Source organism: Colias croceus, chromosome 11, assembly GCF_905220415.1.
Source record: "Colias croceus chromosome 11, ilColCroc2.1".
Classification (NCBI taxonomy): Eukaryota; Metazoa; Arthropoda; class Insecta; order Lepidoptera; family Pieridae; genus Colias; species Colias croceus.
Genome location: NC_059547.1, coordinates 8818705 through 8843599, shown reverse-complemented (window position 1 = coordinate 8843599; position 24895 = coordinate 8818705). Strand labels below are relative to the sequence as shown.

General features: G+C 36.0%; 3 protein-coding genes across 3 annotated transcripts; 2 read left to right on the top strand and 1 right to left on the bottom strand.

The window, feature by feature from the left end:
* The first annotated feature begins 116 nt into the window (after window positions 1-116).
* LOC123695557 (zinc finger protein OZF-like) lies at window positions 117-4743 on the top strand. The gene is made up of 7 exons (XM_045641439.1): window positions 117-354; window positions 437-788; window positions 993-1253; window positions 1697-1895; window positions 2160-2249; window positions 3170-3316; window positions 4421-4743. The coding sequence occupies exons 1-7, from the start codon at window positions 217-219 to the stop codon at window positions 4560-4562; spliced, it is 1329 nt and encodes a 442-aa protein (XP_045497395.1). The 5' UTR covers window positions 117-216; the 3' UTR covers window positions 4563-4743.
* Window positions 4744-4914: 171 nt separating this feature from the next.
* Window positions 4915-18339, bottom strand: LOC123695559 (coiled-coil domain-containing protein 40). Its single transcript, XM_045641441.1, has 19 exons — window positions 17968-18339; window positions 17511-17626; window positions 17133-17271; window positions 16937-17023; window positions 16671-16803; window positions 16320-16477; window positions 15716-15829; window positions 15326-15456; window positions 15050-15192; window positions 14869-14969; window positions 14614-14796; window positions 14246-14491; window positions 13856-14024; window positions 7276-7484; window positions 6888-7007; window positions 6710-6805; window positions 6280-6480; window positions 5651-5809; window positions 4915-5333 (listed from the first exon to the last, which is right to left on the bottom strand). Exons 1-19 carry the CDS (start codon window positions 18124-18126, stop codon window positions 5013-5015), a joined length of 2985 nt encoding a protein of 994 aa, XP_045497397.1. The 5' UTR covers window positions 18127-18339; the 3' UTR covers window positions 4915-5012.
* Window positions 15915-23475, top strand: LOC123695555 (intraflagellar transport protein 56). The gene is made up of 12 exons (XM_045641437.1): window positions 15915-15937; window positions 18628-18756; window positions 18998-19181; window positions 19360-19415; window positions 19498-19673; window positions 20420-20566; window positions 20725-20848; window positions 21160-21339; window positions 21871-22068; window positions 22238-22393; window positions 22485-22591; window positions 22919-23475. Exons 2-12 carry the CDS (start codon window positions 18664-18666, stop codon window positions 23121-23123), a joined length of 1626 nt encoding a protein of 541 aa, XP_045497393.1. The 5' UTR covers window positions 15915-15937; window positions 18628-18663; the 3' UTR covers window positions 23124-23475.
* The last annotated feature ends 1420 nt before the right edge of the window (window positions 23476-24895 follow it).

Sequence of the window (24895 nt, the reverse complement as noted above, 5' to 3'; positions counted from 1 at the left end):
TTTAATAATATGTATAAATATAAAGAAATAATGTTATTATAACTTCGAAAACTAACATTATTGAACGCACCTAAATCAAAATTCAAATGTCAACGTCACTATATGTAAAATATGTTCTGTGGCTGTGGTGCTGTGGTTTTGCTTCGACGTCAATTTTAGAAATATCAACAATTAGTTTTTGATAAAATACTACATGAACCGTTTGTAATTCATATAATGAGCTTAAACAATATGAATATTTGTAGAACATGTCTTGCTCTAGAATCTACAAAAAATATCCATGACTTGCCAAAAGGGATTCAAGAAGAAACAAAATCTCATACTGAAATAATGCAGTTTTGTGTAGATATTGAGGCAAGTAAATGCAGTTAAATTATACATCAACTATTAAATAATAATTACATAAAATAACTTGTTTATTATCAATTTTTTCTAGATAGTACCGGACCAAAAGGTTAGTACAAACCTTTGTGAAACATGTTTTCAAAAGATTGTTGACATATACAAGTTCAAAGAGCAGGCAATCAAGAATAATGAATATTTACAAACACAATCCGTTATTAATATTGACACAAAAAAATGCTCTTTTGAAGGCGAGAACTCTTTCAAACAATGTGATGACGATTATAATGATAATTTTACATACGAAGGCCCACAAATTGAGGTAAAAAATGAGGTAGATGTGAAAGAAGAAACTGAATCTAGAGATTTTGAATCCGATGATGAACTACTTAGTACTATTAAGAATATCAAATATGCTTATGTGACTGAAGATGTTAAGGAAAATTGTAAGTATTAGGAATTTATACATGTGTTTATTGCTCATGTTAGCATATTGATCAGTCTTTTATGAAAACAATCTGGCAAACATATTGAACCATGTACCTAATTTGTTTATCTGTAGATTTATAATCACTCCCATAGGTATATTATTCATAAACATGCAATATTATAACATTAAAATGATAACAAATTAAATCATACTTCAACAGTGCCAACAACACAAGATAAAAAGAAAAAAGGGCGTAAGAAAATAATAAAGAAGAAAAGCAGAGAGACTCAAATATGTGAAGAGTGCGGGAAAAGTGTTATAAACATCAAGGCTCATATGGCTCTGCATCAACCAAAGAGTGCACAAAAGAAGTACCAATGTGAATACTGTGATAAAGAATTTAGAAGTTATGGCGCCCGCTACAAACATATTAAAATAAAACATTTTGGTGTCAAGGACCACTGTTATTTATGTAATAAGAGTAAGTGATTTTATTCAAAAAGAAATTAATAATTTTATTCGAAAATAGAAAACCTGGCATAGACAAAGCACATTAACAAATTGATTTTATTTAATTCAAGAAATCCAAGCAAATCTGTGATACCAAAGATCATTAACATACTGTTCTTAAATTGTGTTATTGTCTCTTCTTTTCATAAATATGTCTTTAATACTGTCTATAATATTTTTTTAAGCAGATTTTTGTTTTGATTACAATTTAACGCTTATTTCTTTCATCTAGAAATATCAAATTCAAACAATAAAAACTATTGAAACTTCCAGAAGTATAAATTTATAAAGAATAGAAAAAATTTGATCACGAGGTGGGACACGAATTGAATGATTTTTTTCTATTCTTTATAAATTTATATTTAGAAAGCATTTGAATGCCATAAAACCAAAAATATCAAATTCAACTTCCAGAAGTAGTAAGTCTAAAGACCCATATACTTAACACGCATGACACAAGCAGCTTGCCATTTGAGTGTAATGTTTGTAGTCGCCGCTTCATATCACCGTCCAGGCTGAAGGAACACATGCTCACACACACCAAGGAGAAACCGTTCAAGTGTGATCTGTGCAATAAGAGATTCGGGAATAATCCCCTTTTGATGATTCATAAGTAAGCTGTTTTTACACTATCTTGGAGCTTAGCTGTGCCGAGAGGCTTGTAATAAGTATAAGTACCTGATGTATTGATGTTGATATTCATAGATGGTAGTTTTTTTTTTCTTAAATCACAATAACTGATACATTTAATTAACTGATAAACTAACAAAATCTGATCTTGTCAGCAAGTATGTAGTTTCAATTTCTGCCCACTACAATAAGGAAAGCTTACATGCCCATTATTAGTTTTGGACTAATCATGCAATCATTTATACAGGCGACAAGTTCATGATAAGGAAAAACATCATCTGTGTCAGTTCTGCTCTAAGAGCTTTTTCAAGAAGTACGCATTACAAAGACATATAAGGTATGGTATATAATTTCAATATATAGGTTTTCAATTAATCTTAACCTTGTATATTAGGTTTAATTTCCATTGTTTCTGAAAAAAAATCAACGAAACCTAGATTTATTTATTTTATTTATTTATTTATAACACTTCATTGTACAAAAGAGTATAAGAAATGTGGTACAAATTAATGAAGTACAAAAATTTTTCACAATAGGCGGCCTTAATGCTACATAGCAATCTCTGCCAGGCAAAGCCTGCCTGGTGGGAAAGGAAATGTGAGAAGAATAAGGATAGCGCAAAAAAGAAATAAAAGAAAGAATATATTTAAAAAATGCCTACATACTACATAAACTACATATACTGTACATAGATAAATATTACATTAAAGTGGCTATAGAAATTTTACCAAATGTAACATTTTGTCTCTACCAATTATTATATTATAAGAAAAAAAGGTGTAGATAGATTACCAACACAATATCCGATCTTTGAAAACGGTACTGACATACACACAATTAGACGTCAAGTGAGATGGCATGATGCAACTGTCGTGAGCGAAAAAGGGACAACTGAAGTAAATTTGGCTAATTGGCCCACATTTCTACGTGCCAAGTCTGCCGCACTATAAACCCCTATTAATATGATTTTTTTATTTACTAATCTACACGTTCTATGTATAACATCATTGAGCAAACTCAAACATTTAATTATTCAATTAGACTTCTTCTAGAAGCACTTTTGAAACGTCATTACATACTTTAACATTTACCACCGATTTGGAAAGCAGTATCTACGGAGCAGAACTGGCAAGAAACTCCATAGTTGGTCTTTTAAATCCTGTCAGTTTTACAATTTGATTTTACAAAAATAACTATTATAATCAAATAAATAAATATCATTAGTTACTATCATAAAACTGAGTTCTTATCAAACAGGAGTCACTCCAAAGAGAAGCCGTACGAGTGCAAGACATGCGGCAAATGGTACTCCTGTAGTACTGTGCTCAAGAACCATCTGCTTTTACATGAGAATGAAAAGAAGTTTAGCTGCAAGTACTGTGATATGACATTCGCTAATGCGAAGTGAGTATTTTGTCAATCTTGATATATGTATATATAAATCTCGTGTCACAATGTTTGTCCTCCATGGACTCTTAAACCACATAGACGGATTATAATAAAATTCGCACAACATAGTTCGATCCAACTTGAGAGATAGGATAGTTTAAATCTCAAATCGTTTTAGAGAAAGCGGGCGAAGCCGCGGGTGGTAAGCTAGTATCATAATATATATTACATTTAATTTTAATCTCTTGTCAGTTTCTTCTTGTCATGGCTTAAATACATGTAAAAAGCTGTTTTAGTTTATAGTTCAGGATACATCGCCCATTTTTGCAAGTGACTACTATCAAGCTGATTTTCCGTTTGTAGCTTTATTTTGATGAGACAGCGAATAATTTCGTGTACGAAACTCTCGATTGTGGTAGCTAACAGAGATAACAAGGATAAAAATTTTTGATTTGATGGTTCTCAAATATTTATTACGCAATTTGTAGGACAATATGTCTGTTGAATTATATAAACATTAACTAAGTGAAAACAAAAAATCAGCTTGTTAGTAATCATTTATGATGACCTCGTTATCGATACACTTTGGAAAGGGGGACTCTTTGAACCAACCATAGATTTTGTAGGACAAATATTTTTTCGAATAATTTAGGTAATTATCTTGAGATTGAACAAAAAAAAATTCAGTTAGTAATAAATATTTGAGAACCATCAAATCAAAAATTTTTATCCTTGTTATCTCTGTTAGCTACTGCAATCGAGACTTTCGTACACAAAATTATTGGGCGTCTCATCAAAATAAAGCTACAAACGGAAAATTAGCTTGATAGTAGTCACTTGCAAAAATGGGCGATGTATCCTGAACTATTATAAATAATGAAGAGTTCTGTTCATTGCAGTTAATATAAAAAATTTAAGTCTGCCACTCGTGTTTTTCCCTGAATAAGTGAACCGTTTACTCATAGTCAATAATTTTAAATCCCAATCCACATACATTTATGATCTTATGGAGATCAAAAATAATATAACAGAACAAAAAAAATTAAAGACTTTTAAACTAGTCATTATTTATTCAGTGTTTCAAAAAAATGGTTTTAAAATATGTTATCTTAATTTCAGATACATATACAAGCACATGGTGGTTCACACGAAAGAGAAGAAATACCCGTGCAAGTACTGCGGAGTGAGGTTCGGCAGATCTGACCATCGAGCGAGACACGAAAAGACTGCACATGAAAAACATTTTACTTCGGCCGCGTGATTTTAATAAATTTACCTAGTTATATTTTTTTTAATTATTTCCAAGAAAAAGAAATGATAGTTAAGAAGGTCCATACAACTTGTTTTTAACTAAATGAAACGGGAACCACGGTTGAAAATTATACTTAAGTACGTAAGGAATTATGTTGAGAAATGTTGAAAATAAATTATATTTGTTATGGTACAAAGTGTTTTATTTTATTCACCTATAATTACATAAACTCAAACGATAGAGCACTACAACCAACAATAAAATAAAACGAGCTATTTTTATCCAAGTAATATATTTTTCAATAAATAATAACATAGACAAATTACTCAATCCCATAAAGATCATAGACAGTACTCAGTCGCACTCATTCTCCCTCTACATTCGCACTGCTCTGGCAGTATAATAAATAAGCAAACATGACACACTTCACACATTACACAAGAAATAAATCGTCTAAAATCACTCTTCATCTGGTTTTTCGGCTATATTTTCAAAGCCCTCCTCCTTTACTTCACAAGTGCAATCCTCGACCAACCTCGGGGACTCATTAGGTGAATGTATATTCAAAGTATTCGCAATCATATCGAGTTTATCTTGCAAATAGGGATATTCGTTGGTCATAGTGCGAACAATGTGTTTTAGTTTATCGTTCAGGGCTTGTCCCTGGTTGAACTCTGTGATGACAACTGCTCTAGGCTTCCTCACACGAACCGATTGCCGCTTTATAGCCGTAGCTAGTTCGGAACCCAAGCGCTGGCTGCGGACCACTTGTTCTAGAAGCTGACAATGATAAAAAAAAATTGCTTTATTACAATTGTATAGATCAAACAACTATAAACAAAGGGTCAGATTAAAAAAAAAATGAAATTTGTAAATGGATAGTTTTTTTAAAAAAAAAAAAAAAATTTTGTATAAACAAAAAACTGTTGAATTGAAGTGTTTTTTAGCTTTCAAATAGCACCGACTTACAGCGACATACGTCGTATGCGTACGCATGCGGTCTGTGCAGTGCAATTTTTAAATAAGTAAAAAATAGGAACTGAATTGCACGCAAACGAATAGTTTTAGAATATGTATAGGATATTGCAATACCGCACCCATTGTTTGTTCTGCTCCGCCTCCTGTATGTCCCGCATGAGTGAGGCGACTCGCTCCTCGAGCTGCGCGTTGAGCGCGCTCGTGTCCGCCGTCTCGCGCTCGAGCCGCAGCTGCTCGTTCTGCAGCGACTCGTAGCGCAGCTTTGTTTCTGATAAATCCTGGTAATAGGATTATAATTCAAAACGTGGTTAGAGGTCTTGATATTAATTTTGTAAGTTATTTAGCTTAAATACGCATAACTATTATAAAAAGCTGACTATACTGATTGTTTAAACTACCTAAAATAGAAACTACAGGGTTGCCGATAGATTTACCAAATGAGGTTTTGTTTGGCTAGCTAATCTGCAATTAATCGTGGAACGCTAGTGGCAATCTTACATTATACTATACTATCAATATAAATTAGTAAAAATGGAAAAAAAAACATTTTGACAACGATGGAGGTCATTTAGTGTATGAATAGACAAAATTACCGAGAATATATCCTATCCAGTGAATGTTTCCACCAACGGAAAATTTAATTTGACTAAAATGTTTCCATACGTACGGGATTTAAAGGCATTAGTAATACAGGGTTAATATAATTAGTAACACAATTAATTCAGGATTTACTCAATCTCAAGCTCACCTTAGTGACCCTTGCCACGTCGGCACGCACGAGCCGCAGCCGGTGGTGGTAGGCGGCCTGCGAGGTGTGGCCCGCTCCGTGCGCGCGCTCCACAGCGGCGGCCGCGCGGCTCTTCTCCATCACCGTCTCGCGCCGCGTCACGTACAGCGCCAGGTCCTCTGCCAGCTTCTCGCTGGTCTTGCGCAGCTGCTCCCGACGCACCTGACACATAATATTGCAAACAAGCATCGCACCACAGTTCGACCTTAGCAATTACACAAATTCGAAACTTTTAGGGGGTCGGAATTTAACTTTTGTTCTAGGAAGTACTTTATTAGTATAAGAAGTATGAAAGTTGTAAATAATTCAAGTATACTTATAATACACTATACGCAACATCCCAATGCGTGGATGCAACTATCCATCCAAAGTTTTATTTTACTGCACTCACTTCCATACGGTGTATCTCTGCTCTCATCTGTCCAATCTCACCGGCTGCCGATTTAGCGTTTTGAATGTTCCGTTTAAGATCAACGGCTAGAATACCCTGAAAGAATAGATATAGCATTAAATCGAGCTTACTAATTATTACATGTATTATCATTTTGATCACGTTTTACAACCAATACCTTTCTTTGCCATATTAAAGCCTCTCTTTGAACCCGATCAAGGTCTTGGGTCAAATTGATCTTCTCTTTCTCCATTGCTTCAATATCCTCCTCCAGTTGAATTATCTCCGTTTCAGCATCCTTAACAAAAATATTATTATAGATGTTTAATGTTCTCAACAATATTCAGAAGTTTAAGTTCATATGCCGTAGGTATCATCGATTTTAATATTTAGTGTTTCCGAACTCTACGTACATACGATCTACTAGAAAATTAAATGCATCGAATAGGTAAGCGAAATACACATAGTCGTTTGTCAATAACAATTGTAACTGCATCTATTTTAACGTGACATCTCACATTCAAATTAAATATACTTGGACACAGAAACTTCTTCCTCCAACCCACCTTCAAGCTAGCCGCGTACTCATGTGTAATAGCGAGGTTCGTCTTGTGCGCGCACTCATTCCGCTCAGTGGAGTCCTTCCTCGTGCGCTCGAGCACCTCGAGGCGGCCGCGCAACTCGCGCAGCGTGCGCTCCACGCGCGACTTCTCCTCGTCCACGCGCTCGCACTCCGCTTGTATGCGCATTGTTTTCTGCTCGCAGATTTGAATCTCTGCTTGGCATGTTTTTGAGGTTGAGTTTACAAAAAATAGTTGTGCGATTGGTGTACAGATTTATCTATTTAGAAGAACAGCCCCCCTAGCCAAGTGGCTATACGTATCTACAGCCTACGTAAATCTCATACATTCGTAGTCTATTCTATTGAACGCTACGCTAACAGAAAGCCACTTGGCTAGGGGGGCAGGGAATAATGAGAATGTTGCAGAATTTTTATCAATAATTGTAATGGGTTTAAATCAGGAGTCATTTTTAAAATTAAATAAAATAAAAAAGGAGTCATTCTCTTATTTCGCTATATAATTTACATTGGTGTAAATATATAAATAAGTGTTAAATACTGTTCGGGAGAATTTTACATTAATTGAATTTTTTTTGTGTATTGACTTTACTTAATGATCTAAATGTATTGATAGATTCGATGCGATGAATGTAAATCCAGTATGAAATAAACAGTCAAAGTGAATACACGTATTTTTCTTCAATATCCCTCTGCTGAGCTAATTTGAACCTTAACACAATAAACATATGGACCATCGATGCCGGATTATATTGAACGGAGGGATTAGCGAGCTCGACCAGCGAAGACAAAAGACGACACATTCCTTAGATAACGCAGGTGTTCTTTGCATCGGAATTGCTGTAAACAAGTTAGAATTGGATAATTACGTTTTTATAACATTTGTGAAGATTGATTATTGGAAGATTTTACTTACTATTTACGAATATAAAAAATGTCGCCGCCTACTATGGAACAAAGTGGATATTTAAGCACATTGGAAGACTTAGCTAGCACTTTACAAAAAACACAAACTAATTTAAAGAAGTGTCCTAAGCAGCGATTAACAGAAGGTTACATCACAGCGCGATTGCAAACAATAGAAGAGTATTGGGCATCGTTTAAGCAAGCTCACAACGGTCTTGTTAAGTGTACGCCACGGGAACAGAAGGGAGTATTGACATACTTCCTGAACGAAGAATATTACTTATATGAAGATTTGTATCTAAACTTAGAAGCCGACTTACGGGATTTATTAATTAAATTGAAACAACCGAATCAACCCGCTCCGCCGTGTGATATGTCAATAGCATGCGTAGAAGGTCAACAATCGGTTTCTAAGTTACCCAGGATACAATTGCCAACTTTTTCGGGAAGATATGAAGACTGGCCCTCTTATCAAGATTTATTTAAAGCGCTCGTTCATGACACTTCATTAGGGGATGTACAGAAATTACATTATTTAAAAACAAGTGTTTGTGGTGAAGCCGAGATGTTGTTAAGAAATATACCTATTACCGGGTCGAATTATAAACAAGCGTGGGATACATTAAAGGGCCGTTTTGGAAACAAAAAGATGATTGTTACTTCTATTTTAAAAAGATTATTTAACCAAAAGAAAGTAGTGAACCAGTCTGCAAGTCAAATTAAAGCGATATTAGATACAACAACAGAGTGCATACAGAGCCTTAATAATTTGAATATTAACACCGATTCTTGGGATCCTATAATTATATTTCTGGTGGGGCAGAAGTTGGATACAGAGTCGTTAAAGGACTGGGAGGAACTTACACACAAGGATGGAAGTGATGAATTATCTACATGGTCAGAACTGAAGAAGTTTCTTGAAGCTAAGTTTCGTACACTTGAACTTGTCACGCCAGTAACAACATTTACTAGGGAGAAACCTTCAACATATAAGTCACATCACGCCACAGTCGAAGACGGCCGCCGGGATATTTATCAAACACCACGAGTTCATGTTTCACCGGTATTATGTACATATTGCAAGGGTGAGCACTACATATTCAACTGCAAGGAATTTGTGAATCAGTCGGTTGATGCGCGACAAGAGTTTGTGAAGAAGAATTATTTATGTTACAATTGCCTTCAACCGAATCATAATGTATACCGATGTAAACAAAGGAAAACATGTCGAGTTTGCGGAAGAAAACATCATTCACTTTTACATAAATTTAGACTGACACATACGGACGAAGATGAACAACCACAACCAGAACAAAACATCACAACAGCACACTTCTCTAGAGAACAACCCGATCAACAAGTATTGTTAGCGACAGCACAAGTTATGGTCAAAGCGAAGAACGGTTACACACACATGCTTCGTGCTTTAATTGATCAGGGATCAGAGGCCACATTCGTTTCTGCGAGAGCAGCGGCACTTTTGGGTTGTACAAAATCCAAAATCAACGGTGTAGTCTCAGGAGTGGGAGAAGGAAATCGTATACAAATACAACATCTAGTCGATCTCGCAGTTTCGTCAAGATGGAAAGAAGAAGATGAAGTGAATATTGAAGTCAGGGCTTACATTCTTAAGACTATTTCAACAAGTTTGCCCTCAACACACATCAAGACGAACTGTTCAGAGCTCCAAATGTTACCATTGGCTGACCCTACCTATCATACACCAGGAAGAATTGACATGTTGTTGGGAGCGGATGTCTATTGCAAAATTATAGAAGAAGGATTGGTAAAATTGTCAGATGGGTTAGTGGTGCAGAAAACACGTTTGGGATGGATTATATCAGGTCGAAGAGATGAAAAGATTATGGATAACAAACACAATATAATAACACTACATATAACAAGGATGGTTGAAGAAGATAATGATTTACTTAGAAGGTTCTGGGAAATAGAAACAGATGTCTACAAAAAGAAGAAGATTCAAACAAAAGAAGAAGAACTATGTGAGGAGATTTACAAGAATACAGCAAGAAGAGATTCAACAGGACGATATGAAGTACATTTACCGTTAAAACAAAGTATAGAAGACACGATTAAATTATGTGGAAAAACAAAAGAGCAAGCTATGAGAAGATTTACACAACTAGAAAAGAAATTCGAAAGAGATGAGAAGTTGAAAATAGAATATACAAAGGTTATACATGAATACAAGGCAATGGGTCACATGAAACAAGTAAAGAATGCCAATGTCAATGCTATTTATCTGCCGCATCATGCAGTAATACGTGATGACAAAGAAACGACGAAGGTACGAGTCGTTTTTGATGCATCGGCTAAAGGTTCTAATGGCTATTCATTAAATGATTGTATGATGATTGGACCTGTGTTACAGCCAGACCTCAGAAGTTTAATTATAGCGTGGCGAATGCATAAGATATGTGTTGTGGGGGACATCGTTAAGATGTATAGAATGATCAACATGACTGTTAAACATACACCTTTACAACGCATCTTATGGCGAGATAATCCTCATGATCAAATTGAAGAATATGACCTAACAACTGTAACCTTTGGTACAGCAGCAGCTCCTTATTTGGCTGTGCGAACTTTAATACAATTAGCAGATGATGAGGTGCATAATTATACGGACACTGCTGTTATTAAAAGGGCTTTCTATATGGATGACCTCATGACAGGAAATGAAAATATTGAGAAGACAAGGAACATGTGTAAAGAAATAACAGAGATATTAGCTAAAGGAGGGTTTCAAATGCAGAAATGGTCTAGTAATTCAGAAGAAGTATTGAACTATTTACAAAGAAATGATATTGATGCAAGGGACAAGATAAATATAAAGTTAGATGATGTAATAAGAATTCTCGGATTAACATGGGATAGAAAAGATGATGCATTCAAGGTATCAGTCAACTTACCAGAAATGAAGCTTCCTGTAACAAAGAGGACAATTCTATCTGACGTGGCTCGACTTTTTGATCCTTTTGGGTGGCTTTCGCCTGTAATTGTTACTGCGAAGATTTTAATACAAAGATTATGGTTATGTAGCCTAGGATGGGACGATCAACTAACTCCGGATTTACGCGAAGAGTGGATAAGATACAGAGAACAACTTACACATTTGCAAAACCTCAAGATACCACGCTGGTTAAAAACTACACTTGATAATGACAAAGTTGAATTGCACGGTTTTGCAGATGCATCTGCTCAAGCTTACGCTGCTGTAACATATCTGAGAGTTTTTCATGATGACAAAATACATGTAACTATACTTGCATCACGAACCAAGGTTGCACCATTGAAGCAAATATCAGTACCAAGATTGGAACTTTGCGCTGCAGCCCTACTAGCGGAGCTGATTGAAGATCTTGTGGAGGTGCTAAAGATACCTAAAAATAGAATATTCGCCTGGACGGATTCAATGGTTGTACTTTCATGGTTACAATGTCAACCGATTCACTTGAAGACTTTTGTTGCAAATCGGGTTGGAGGTATTACACGAGTCTTGGATAATGAATGTTGGAGACACGTCAAATCTGCCGAGAATCCTGCAGATATTGCAACCAGAGGCATTGACGCATGTGATCTAGTAGATTCTGAGATTTGGTGGATGGGACCGGTTTGGTTACAACAAACAAACCTTCAACTTGAGAGATGTGATGTTCCAAAAATAGATTTAGAAATGAAGAAGCTAAAATGCAATGTTATTCTAGAAGAAAAGCCAATTTGGGAGAGATTTTCCACTATGTCAAGAATGAAACGGGTACTCGCATATTGTAGAAGATTTGGTAAGAAACGGACAACACAAACACATCATTATTTAACATCACATGAAATGGAATACATATTGGAAGAATGCATAAGATATTATCAAAACTTGGTTTATGAAAAGGATATAGAAGCGCTAAAGAAAGAAGGAAGAGTGAAGAAAAGAAGTACACTTATAACACTAGCTCCATTCATAGACGAAAGAGGAATTTTGAGAGTAGGGGGCCGGTTGCAGAATGCATCACTGTCAGATACAACTAAACATCCTATTATAATACCGAGTCATCAACACATTACAAGGTTGTTAGTTAACGAAGCACATACAAAAACGCTCCATGGTGGCATACAACTAATGTTAACTTACATTAGAACAAAATATTGGGTGATTGGAGTGAAGTCGGCAGTAAAGCAATGTATTCGTAATTGTAAGATATGCATTATAGACAAGGCTAAAGTGAAGAGCCAGTTCATGGGTCAGCTACCAGCAATGCGAGTCAATCGACATCGACCGTTTATTAACAGCGGAGTCGATTATGCTGGTCCCGTATGGATAAGAACATCTAAGGGACGTGGTCACCATGCGACTAAAGGTTATATATGTTTGTTTGTCTGCATGGCGACACGCGCTATACATTTGGAAGCTGTGACAGATCTAACTTCCCAAGCGTTTATAGCTGCGTTTAGAAGATTTGTCGCTCGCAGAGGCCACTGTGCTCACCTTTGGAGCGACAATGGAACTAACTTTGTAGCCGCAGCTAAAGAGATTAAAGATTTATTTAGTACGGGTAAGAGTAATATTTCTAATGAAATAGCCGAAGTCTTAGAAAACGACGGAACAACGTGGCATTTTATTCCGCCAAGAATGCCATCATACGGAGGTCTGTGGGAAGCAGGCGTTCAATCCGCAAAGAGGCACATAAATAGAGTTAGTAAGAACAGCACCTTGACGTATGAAGAAATGTGTACTCTCTTGGCCCAGGTTGAAGCTTGTTTGAATTCTCGCCCGTTATGTCAAACCGATGATGATATGGATACACCCCTTACGCCTGGTCATTTCTTGGTGGGCGAAACTTTAATTGGTGTACCCGACGCTAGCTATGATAATATGAAGATTGGTGCGTTGTCTAGATGGCAACTCGTACAGAGGATGACACAGGATTTTTGGCGCCGGTGGCAACTCGAATATCTGAATACACTACAACAACGCTACAAGTGGCAGGTCAGCGTACCATCACCTCAAATCGGAGATATGGTGATTATTAAAGAGGATAATATGCCTCCCACTAGATGGCTAATGGGACGAGTGAAGGATCTACATCCCGGGGCAGACAACCATGTCCGTGTGGTGACAGTACAGTGCCAGGGTAATCATGAGTTTAAACGGCCATTATACAAATTGATAGCGTTGCCTAAAGATTTTTAGTTTATTTGATTTACATTTATACACGATTGTTATTTACAAATTTACAGTCCACTAATATGTTACTTATTTACAGTTGTTGTATAAATTTATTTGAATGTTATTAGATGAGTTCATGTTGATTTTACTACTGTATAAAAAACTATTGTTTTTGGCCGCCGGTATGTTCGGGAGAATTTTACATTAATTGAATTTTTTTTGTGTATTGACTTTACTTAATGATCTAAATGTATTGATAGATTCGATGCGATGAATGTAAATCCAGTATGAAATAAACAGTCAAAGTGAATACACGTATTTTTCTTCAATATCCCTCTGCTGAGCTAATTTGAACCTTAACACAATAAACAAATACACAAATAAATGTTTTAGCCACATCTAACACGCTGCTTTCCATAATCATAATGACTATGACGTGCTAAACCACTTCTTACACATAACGTATTGCTACACTAACGTTTATTAATAAGATTAACATCCGATATAATCTTGTGATGCTGTGACGTGAGTTTGACGACGTGGCCCTGCAGCCGCAGCCACTCGTGCTGCATGCTCTCGGTGCGCTCCCGCAGTGTCTTGATCTGCTGCTCCAGCTCTTCGATGCGACGCTCTTGCGGGGATTTCAACTGAATTGCAAGCATGTTTATAAATTAGATGACACGAGCTAAGTGGAAACCAAGACAAAAAGTGAACATTATATAGAGATATCATTATATGATAATATGTACCTATTGTGCTAATAAGGTGGCTGGTTTTATAAAGCCACTCAACTCATGAATATAACTATTATTTATTACTACATAATATTATTTATTCATCACAAAAATTTGTAATAATAACTACACACATCAAAAACTTCCTTAAGCGCATTATACTTCTTCACAATGATGTCAAGTTCCCGCTGTTTCCTCAGAATGACCAGCGATTTCTGATCGTACTTTTCTTGGAGACGCTCGATTTCTTTCTCCCTCTCTCTCACTTTACCTAACGTTTCATCGAGAATTATCTTGTTCTTGGCTTGCTTATTTCTATTCACTTCAATGTCGAGCATCATCTTTGCGTGATTATTTTCCATTGCCATTAAGTTTATCTCCTAAAAAACAATGGCAAAAATAAGCTTGGCGAAATAATAATAAAAAGTTAGATACTTAATAATTAGGTCAGAAAATTTTAACATTTTCCTATTATTATTTTTTTAATAAGTTGATAAGTAACCTGTTTACGAGACATTTCCCTCATCTTCTTGATACCATTGGCCATGGACTCTACTGCTTTGTCGTTTAAGAGACACTCTTGAAGGTTGGTCAGTATTTCGTTCTCTAATCTCAATTTTTGTTCAATACGATGATCGTACTCTTTCTCTGTGCTTTTCAAAATGTTTCTCATTGTTTGATTTTCCTGAAATTTTAATTTGATTATGACTGTATTTTATCTTGAATGTATCCCGAACTAAACAAGAAATATTCATACTGAATTAATCATATCCTGATCTCGTTGCGTCATCTCAATTGATTCAGTAAGCTGTGCAATTTGGGCTTCTAGATTAGCTCTCCTTGTTTCTTCTGTTTCGTCTAAAAATTTCACAAAATATACAGGAAAAACAACAAAAGCAAAAGCAATTTCAAAGGTATATGAATGAAATAATACTTACAAAGTTTTTTGGCACCCATAATATCATACTCAAGTTTATCTTTATTCATCGCAAGCTCTTTCCCTTTGTTCATTTCTTCCATCGTGACTTTCTTAGTTATCTCTAAATTGTTTAACAGCGTGCGGTAATTTTCTTGGAGGACCCTATAAATGTGTATGATATTTGCCACTGTTATTTTAAGTGATGATTATAATATATTCAATTTGGTTCAGGTTATAAATAATAAATACATAAACTTCTCTTTTTTTATTTATAAGTATGCTGTATGCCACGTACCTGTAATCGTCTCTTACGGAATCGTAAACCTTGTCTCTCTGCTGAATGTTGATCAGCACTGAATTCCACAAGCTCACGAGGCGCTTCTTGTCCAATTCCAAATCTTCCAGTTCTGCTGCGTATGCTGTCACCTTTTCGTATATAGATATCACAATTTAAATTCACAACTAATTTAGAATCACAATAATATAAATCACAATTAAATGTGTAATAGATCTTATCGACACTCTTTTAATTTTTATAGGTATTTTCTTTACATAATGTATCTCTTCTGCTGCTTCTTATTTTACAACCATAGAATAAAGATAATAATATTATGTTCTTTGGAAAGTGATAATTTTCTAAAACGGGAAGATACACAGTATCTTTGCATCAATTGTGAAGACGTACCTTATCATTAACTTTCTCCATTTCATTATTTTTCACCTCCAGTTGCTTTTGGAACATTTCTAGTTTTGATTCTAATTTCCAAACTTCATTACTTAAGCCGTATATGATCATATCCTGTGAAATAAAATAACTCCATATCTGAACCGGTGCATAAAATCCTAATCAGTCTTGACTGAACGGTTGACTTGGTTGGTAGTGGCCCTGCCTTCCAAGCCAGAAGTCGTGAGTTCGATTCCCACCCGATGCAAATATTTATGTGATGAACATAGATGTTTGCTCTGTGTCTGGGTGTTAATTATCTAACTATATATAAGTATTTATTTAAATTTATATCTATATATGTATGTTTATCAGCCATCTGGTTTCCATAGCACAAGCGAAAGCTTAGTGTGGGATCAGATCGTGCGGTGTGTAAAAATTGTCCTGAACTATTTATTATTAATTTATAATTTCATATCTGTATCATATTTTTTTGCGATATAGCGTGATGTTTTTGTCAAGTATTTTAAGTGGGTGTCTTATAGTCTCCTCGCACTATGCCTCCATCGGGCGGCACAGGCTTGTTAGTACTTCTAATATTTAGCATATAGTGGCTCTACAATACCAGTTGCCGCTTCTCGTCAGCGAGCGCCCGCTTCTCGGCGCGCATTTTGTCCGACATGCGCTGGCTTACGGTCAGGTCGGACTCGGTCTCCTCGCGCCATGCTTCGAGCTGCCGACACAAGCTCGTTAGCGCTTCTAATTCTTCTGTTGCTTCACGCTCTGATATTAATAATTAGCTTTTTGTAAGAGAACCATCAAAAAACACGAATAAAAAAGGTATCTAATTAATTGTTTTTCTATAAAAGATTATAAGAGATTCGACAGGCTAAAAGAAAAATTCATTGCGAGCATATTTCCAAGTCAACATTTCAATCAAGTTTAAATAATCCATTTTACCAGCAAATGAAAATACCAGTCATAATCATTTGGTCAAGTTTCTCCTTAGCCTTCTGGTACTGCTCGTTCGCGTCCCGCGCACGCTGCTCCGCCGCTTGTCTCTCTGAAGTGCTCTTGGATAATGTCGTTTCATATTCTTCTATCAATACCTGTATAATAGAGGCAATAATTAGTGTGTTCTGAATATTTGGTACTGAATATTTTCAAGCTTTATTATCAACCTAAACGGTTACAATCATCATAAAGATTACCAACTAAACAAGATAATAAACAAATACATACTCTCTGCGCATTGGTATCATGGTCACTTCGATAAATAGCTTCCAAATCCCTTTCATATCCTTGTTTGCTCAGTCGCAACTCATCGCGCTACAAATAAATTATATGAATTAGGTAATATTAGTATGTTGTCAGTTGTAGTAGTAACTACTAGTATCTAAATTAACAAACAGAAATCTGCTTTTCTAGAAAGTAATACCAAATTTAAGATTTCCTCCTCGGCGAGAGCATTTTCTTTCTCCAAGAATTGCTTGAGGGTTTGTTGGAAGCGCTGCATCAAGGGATGCGTGGATTCGAGTACGGCTGGCATCGCACCCAATGGACGTTTGCTGCGCCATCTGTTAACGATGTTAATCAGAGTACTTTTTTATTTTCTCCTTTCTGAACAACGAATCAATAAACTGTCAAAAATGCCATCTCTGTGATCCTGTGATTTAATACAATGTTAAATCGTGCATTAGTAATATTTAGGTCAGCATAGACAGAGACTCTATTTTTTTTTAAACCTACCAAGCCCGAAAGATCTCTAATAAATCATTTACACTCAACATATAGTAGGTATAGTTAATACACGTACTCGTCATAAACTTCTCTGCCAGCTTTATTGCATTTGCACTCATTGATGGGACAGCGGCAGCACCGGCACTCGCCGTCTTCGGGCGGTGGGGAATCACACTGGCATCCTTCAGTCTCCTGTGGAATGCAAATTGATTAATAGAGTTAATGATTATTTAAATTGGGTTGAAAAAAATATTTTCGCGGTATGGATATTTAGAGCTATTTATTAATGGGAGAAAATGAAGATCAGGGATTTGAGCTTTAACTTCAGAGTACGGTTACATAAATCAAATATTGAGTAGACCGTTTTCGTCAAGTATCAAAAAAGATTCGAAAGGCAATATAAAAGTTGCATTAACACACAGTGACACAAAAACACAGAGAGAAATAATTTATGCTATGGCTCAGGGCTCTACATTGAATTTAACAAACTCAATAAAAAAAAAATGATTATATACAGTAAAGTTACATCATACCTGCGGAAATATAAGCGTTTCATTCCTGAAGTATATGCATTGTTCGTTATGTTTGACGAGATCGTGTTCATCCTTTGGGCAGAAACACAGGGGGAGAGACGCCTGGCTCTCAGTAGGACTTTCTGTGCAAGGGCATTTCTTTTCCTCCTCACCTGACATTATTGGCTAGGAATAAAAATATTTCATACACGTTATATGAAGAATATGGATACAAAATCAGAGGTTTCTATGCAATTGTTATGTTGCTAAGAGGATGGGAAACACAGAGGGAAATCAGTCAGAAAATCTTTCCAAAATATTTGAATTTAAATTATACAATTTTATAAATCAATTGTTATTCAATTAAATTTCTGTAAAAACATATAGCATCATGTTACTAAATAAGTGGTTATAAACTAGAAATAAATAAAAAAAATCATACCTACATTTCAAACTTTTTTTTCCCGCCGTACATTATCCTACTCTGTGGTAATTGTGCAGTTGCCATGGCAACAGCATCGCGTAAACAAACAATTATTGACAACAACTTATTCCTATTTACTCCTGTGCACTCTTTCTTTCTCTAAATAATTATGGTAAATTGTAATTATATTATTTTGTATAATAGTAATTTAATTTATGTAAGCTACGGCAAGTATTCCAATTTCCAATAATCAACAGATTTTATCCCGAGCAAAGCCTGCCAGCGATGGCAAGATGGGCAGGAGCGATTCTGCTAAAAAGCAGTTTCCCGAGCTGGAAGACTTTCTCATGAAGAGAGATTACAGTGGAGCTATCACAATGCTCGAGGTGTGTTTCATTTATGAAAATGTTATCTGTTAAGAAAAGAAAAATATCCGGATGAATATTGTACCAACTTCACATATTATGTTAGATTTAAGTGATATGAAATAAGAGTTAAACGATATTGCAACTTGCTTTTCAACTTTCATAACTCAAGTTATAATTTTAGTATCGATACGTTTGCGACGTAAACCTTCGAAGTATTTTTCTACGTTAAGCCAGCTGTCCTAAAATATATATCCCACAGTTTCTAGCGCATGAAGGCAATACAGAAGTGTGGGTGCCGGTGTGGATCGCGTGGTGCCGGTTCCACCTGGGCGAGTACCGGCGCGCGTTGGACAAGTACTTGGAGATACGGGACAGAGAGAATCTGGACTCGCGTGTTGCTGATAATATTGTGTTGGACATCGCTGTTTGCTACTTTTACTTGGGTATTTACAATATAAATAATAATAATGATTTGAAAGGCAACGTTCGAGATAGTGTTGTAGAATGTAGAGCAATGAATAATGCATGCGAATGTGTATGACATAGGTCCCAAATTACAACATCAAATATTTTAATCATGGAAATATTATGAGAAATGAGTTTTTAAATCTTTATTTTCAGGTATGTATAAAGAGTCACAAGAAACTGTAAAAGAGGCGCCGAAATGTGCTTTGAAGGTAAATATTTATTTGCCACAAATTGTTCTAACATTACATTGACACGCAACAATACTAAACAAAATATTGGGAACGATTTCAGAACCGCCTTGAATTCCACTTGGCTCACAAACTAGGGGACGAGGAGGCTCTCATGCGCGCACACGCCACGCTACGTGATGTTCCTGAAGACCAGCTTAGCTTGGCCTCTGTTCACTACCTAAGAGCACACTACCAGGAGGCTATCGATGTTTATAAGAAACTACTTTTGGATCGACGGTATAATTGATTAATTTTTTTTTTTTAATGGTTAATGGTGAAATAAAAATTGGGATTATTAATTTGCCTTTTTTCAGTTATAAAAGATACGAAAAAGGCAATATGGAATGGGTCAAGATTCTTCCACAAATATCTTGGTAATTGTGGCTTAGATTAAAGATAAAAAAGTATCTATTTTGCCATGTAGAGCAGGTTCATATAAAGTAGCTTATCATTTTATTATTGAAAATACCCCTATATTTTCATCATTCCAGTTCCTTTTCATACCTTGGGCCTTATGTATATTTAAAAGACTCGAAATAAATTAAACCTATAGCTACCATTGAGATATACATATGGAGACGACACCGCCTACATCACTTATGTTCCGCTCAACATACGCCATATGGCGTAACTGCACGCTCATTTTTATTTGTTTTAAAGTGAAACGCATCAATTAATATGCCTTCGTGTGTGTTACGATATTGCACAAATAATACGGAAAAGTGCAAAAGAATAACTTTCATCGGTAAGTATCTAGTTAACTAGATAATAATTTTTAAAACTTTTTTAGAGCAAAAAAATGGCGCACAGATTTTGTTCGTGGTGTCTCGACCTCCATACGTAGTACTATTATCTCAATGATAGCTACCAAATATCTTCTGCCAAATACTCCATATTTGCTACTAAGGTACATAGTAGTTACACGTAATATTACCTATATTAAGTGCGAATCACTAGTACAATAATGTTATTTGATTCTACAGCAATTACATGGCGTTAAATGTTTACGTGGCGCTATGCTACTACAAGTTGGACTACTACGACGTCTCTCAAGAGGTTCTAGGAGTGTATCTAACGCAGCATCCCACTTCCACTATTGCATCTAACCTCAAAGCTTGCAACTTGTTCAGGTTATCCGATTTAGCACATCATATTTTGATTAATAATAAGCTTGGACTTGTGGCTTCTCATTTCAGTTTGCTAATTTCGTGATCCAAAAGTATAAACTTATACAAAGCGTAATATGAGATGGATGGTGAATCTTGTAAAATTAAATAAAAATTTTCAGATTATACAATGGAAAGTCCGCTGAAGCAGAGCTGAAACAAATATCATCAGATCAGCACACGTTTGGGCAAGATCTTGTCAAACACAATTTAGTTGTATTTAGGAACGGAGAAGGAGCACTTAAGGTAAGTACCTATAGACTTTATATGCCGGAATTTACAGCCTGTAAAACAGATCAGTAGCTTGCGTGAAATTTGCGTTCTTGTGTACTTTTATCTCCGAGACCGGGACGCTCGTAGATGCAAGTCTATTCACACGAGCAGGTTTCGCAGTTTCGTCGTCCTCTCCGGTCTCCCTCATGTTGCATGCAAGTAAATCAAATTGAAAAATAATGTACCTAAATGAAAAAAGTGACGTGAAAACGTAGCTTAGGTATATTAATTTTGAGCATTTGCTTTATTTTAATTTGTTCTACACATCCCTAAAACATTGTCAGACACTCCCCGAGCTGGTGGACGTGGTGCCCGAAGCGCGGCTGAACCTGGCGGGCTACCGGCTGCGGCACCGCGAGCCGCTGGAGGCGCGCGCGCTGCTCGAGCCGCTGCAGCCCTCCTCGCCGCTGCACTACATACTGCGCGGCGTGGTTGCCGTGCGGCTGTACAATGAGACTGGCGATGTGAGTATTACCTGTAAAGTTACAGGTGCAGACTGCAGGCAGTGCAGAGCAGATGCTTTGTTATATTATCCATAAAAAATTATCTATAAGTGGCAACATAATGGTACCGCTTATCTAAACCATATTTAAAGGTCATTTCTATTGAGAAATTTATATTGCTAAACAACATTTTGAAGTGAAACTTCTTTAGGCATGTTGAGAGTAAAATTTCAAGGTCCCATCATGTCACTCGTGGAAAGAGGCAACGATTTAGAGCTAGCGCGCAAGAGCAACTTTTGTCTGCGTAACTATTTTGTCTCTCCCATCAACTCTATAGGACGTTGCGTCGTTTCGTGCGCGCACTTTTTTACTAGCCCATAGAGTTGATGGGAGAGACAAAATAGTTGCGGAGACAAAAGTTGCTCTTGCGCGCTAGCTCTTAGGCATCTTTAAATCTTGCCAAAGAAGTTTCTCTTCTGACACGTTTGCTCGGCACACACGCACTTTTTTATTAATTTCAATTGTTTTAATAATGACCAATTAATAATCCAGGAGGAGCAAATGAAGTTAGCGCAACAAAGTTTCCACATAGTAGGAAGCTCGGTGTCTGAGTGCGACACGATTCCGGGCCGCCAGTGCATGGCCTCCTCCTACTTCCTTGCGGGACAGTTTGAAGAGGTGCTGGTGTATCTCAACTCCATCAAGAGCTTCTTTGTCAATGATGATACTTTCAACTTTAACTATGCTCAGGTAATTTTTGATTTTACAATTTATAACTATACTAAAAAGTGACAAACCTATCAAAATTTTATTATGTTGTAAATTATTAAATTGTAAAACATTTCTGAACATTAGAAACTTTTTGACTGTATGCCTAATTAAGTAAATAATTAATTAACAAAATGTATAAATTACTTAGGCAAAAGTGGGAACGGGATTTTATCGCGAAGCAGAAGAATGTTTGCTCCAAATACAGGACGAGAACATTCGCAGCTCGTTCACGTACCTCGCCTGCCTTTGTCGGTGTCACGTTATGAATAAGGAGGCACACCTGGCTTGGGAAATTTGTGTAAAGGTATTCAAATTATTATCAATTGAAAATATAAACCAATTGAATTTCAATATTTTTAACTGTTTTTTTTTTATATAGTGATATTGTGTTTCAGTCGGCAGGAACACCGGACAGTTTCGCTTTGTTACAACTGGTAGCGAATGACAGTTATAGAATGGGACAGTTTCTCGTTGCTGCTAAAGCATTCCACATGCTCGACAGGTATCCCATCACTCTGCCATGTATATCTAGCACTTTTTTGTTAACTCATAAATTTTACACATTTTGCAAAACTAACACCTGGCCATTAACAAGAGTTTTGTTCAAACAAATTCCTATTATGCTTTAGATCTGCAATCTTCAAATTCTGGTAATCATCTTTCTGCGTATACTTTTTTATGTTATTTCTTCTTTTCTAAAGATTGTGTCTGGACCCTGGGGTGTGTCAAATTTTCATAATTCGATGTCAAAATAACATAATCTGCATTATGCTTTCTATTTTATTTTCGTCTGCGAGTTTCAAAGGTATGAATAAATACTGCTTCCTAGATTGGACGGTGGTCCCGAAATGTGGGAGGGGTTGCGCGGCGCGGTGTGCGGGTGCGCGCAGGCCGCGGCCGCCGACCGCACCAACGCGGCCTCGGACCTGCGTGACGCGCTCGCTCTGTTGCGTGGCCCGCGAGCTCACCCGCGCGCCGACCATATTGTGAGACCCATTGCTAAGTGGGCACAGATGAATCGGATTGCTGTTTAATGTGTCAATGATAATTAGGTGAAACGAGAGAAGGGAGAAGGTGTAGGACTCGAGGAGAATTAGCGTAGAAAAGGCTTTTAACCAGCTATGGTATTTGGTAACAACTGACAACCAATGAAAATAGGGTGTAAAAAGTAAGAGCTAGCCATCAATTCTATGGGAAGTTGCGTCGCTACTTGTCCATAGAGTTGATGTTGATACAAAAAAGTTGCGGAGACAAAAGTTGCTCTTGCGCGCTAGCTCTAAAAAGACGGAAAACAGTAAAGAGAAGAAATAAAGTAGTAGTGTGTTGTGTTAATGTAATTCCACAATTATATTATTGTATAATGTATAATTATTTTGGAGTATCATGTTATGTATGTAATTTAAAGATTACGTCAAATATAAACATTTAAATACATACGGTGTTTTATTTATTTATATTCCTTTAGAAATAAATTATTTTTTTATTTTTATCTTACCAACCCAGAACCCTATTAAATTACCAGTTACCGGATTGGCGACATATCCGCAACTGTCCGCAGCTAATTTAACCGCGTTTGTGAAATACCTACATACAACCACTGACTGTTTGATTAAATGATAATAATTATTCTAAAAACTTTCTAAAAATATACAATTTTAAAGCAACAAAAAAGTCAGTCCTTGTTTCAATATTGTATATTATCTCGTTAAAGATATTTTAATGTATGCATTGTAAACGTTTGCGACACAACTAAGTATAGCAAATTCTTAATTTTGTTTATTTTACTTCTAAGTTCTGTGATTTTACATGGAATGGTAAGGATTTCCTACTTATATAATTATATGTATTTATATAATATAGCTAGCTGTGTTGTTGTGGAAATAAAAGGGAAATGAACCTGTCCACAGCACCGTTAACGTATTTAGCGCCTTGGGCCGGAAACCGCACGTCCTTACATCGGTAGCGGGTAAAACTTGTGACATGTTTCTCCTAAATGATTGAATTCCGACGCCGGGTTCCGATTGATACATGTTTTCTTGGCGTGCATTGCTCAATGAAAATTATTCTCTCTCTACACTGCGTGACAAGCTTTAGATTATGATTGGCAATGCTGCTTTTTATGAACGATATAAAGCGGGAATAATTGTGTTCTATTATGAGACAATATTAGGGAAGATATTTTTTTTACAAAGTTGGTTGAAAATAACTTAAATAATTTATACACCTAACTTTGAGTAGATCATTCATACGAGAACCTTCCTTTTTATAACATTGAAATGAACCACAAAACACCTGTAAACGATAGTTTAAGAGATAAAACATCGTATCGAAATGAAATTAAGAAGATTTAATGCTTTATATTATGTGAAATTTTATAGGTGCTTAATTTATTAATATTTTCAGCGCGACCATAGCATAGCGCGCAGTGGATAATTGCACTACGTGTGAGTAAACGTTTTAGATTAGATCAAATTAGCTTGTTCATACCAAATATGAAATTGGGTTGCGTTCATTTACAATTTATGAGGGTGTTCGCGAACTTGCTACATATAAATAGCGTTAGCAAATACGGCAATAGAACTAAATTAATACCGCTTTTTTATCCACATATCCATATCATCGGACTTTTTATCGCTATCCAACTTTAAATAACATTATTTGCATTCCATTTTCAATCTCTATAAGGATAAATCTTTTTAATAGTTAATTTATTATAATTGGTCCTAAAAATCCGGTGATGCAATTTTTTAAGTAGGATCTTGCATACATTCGTTTGATTGTATATTGGATTCCAAATAATAAAGAC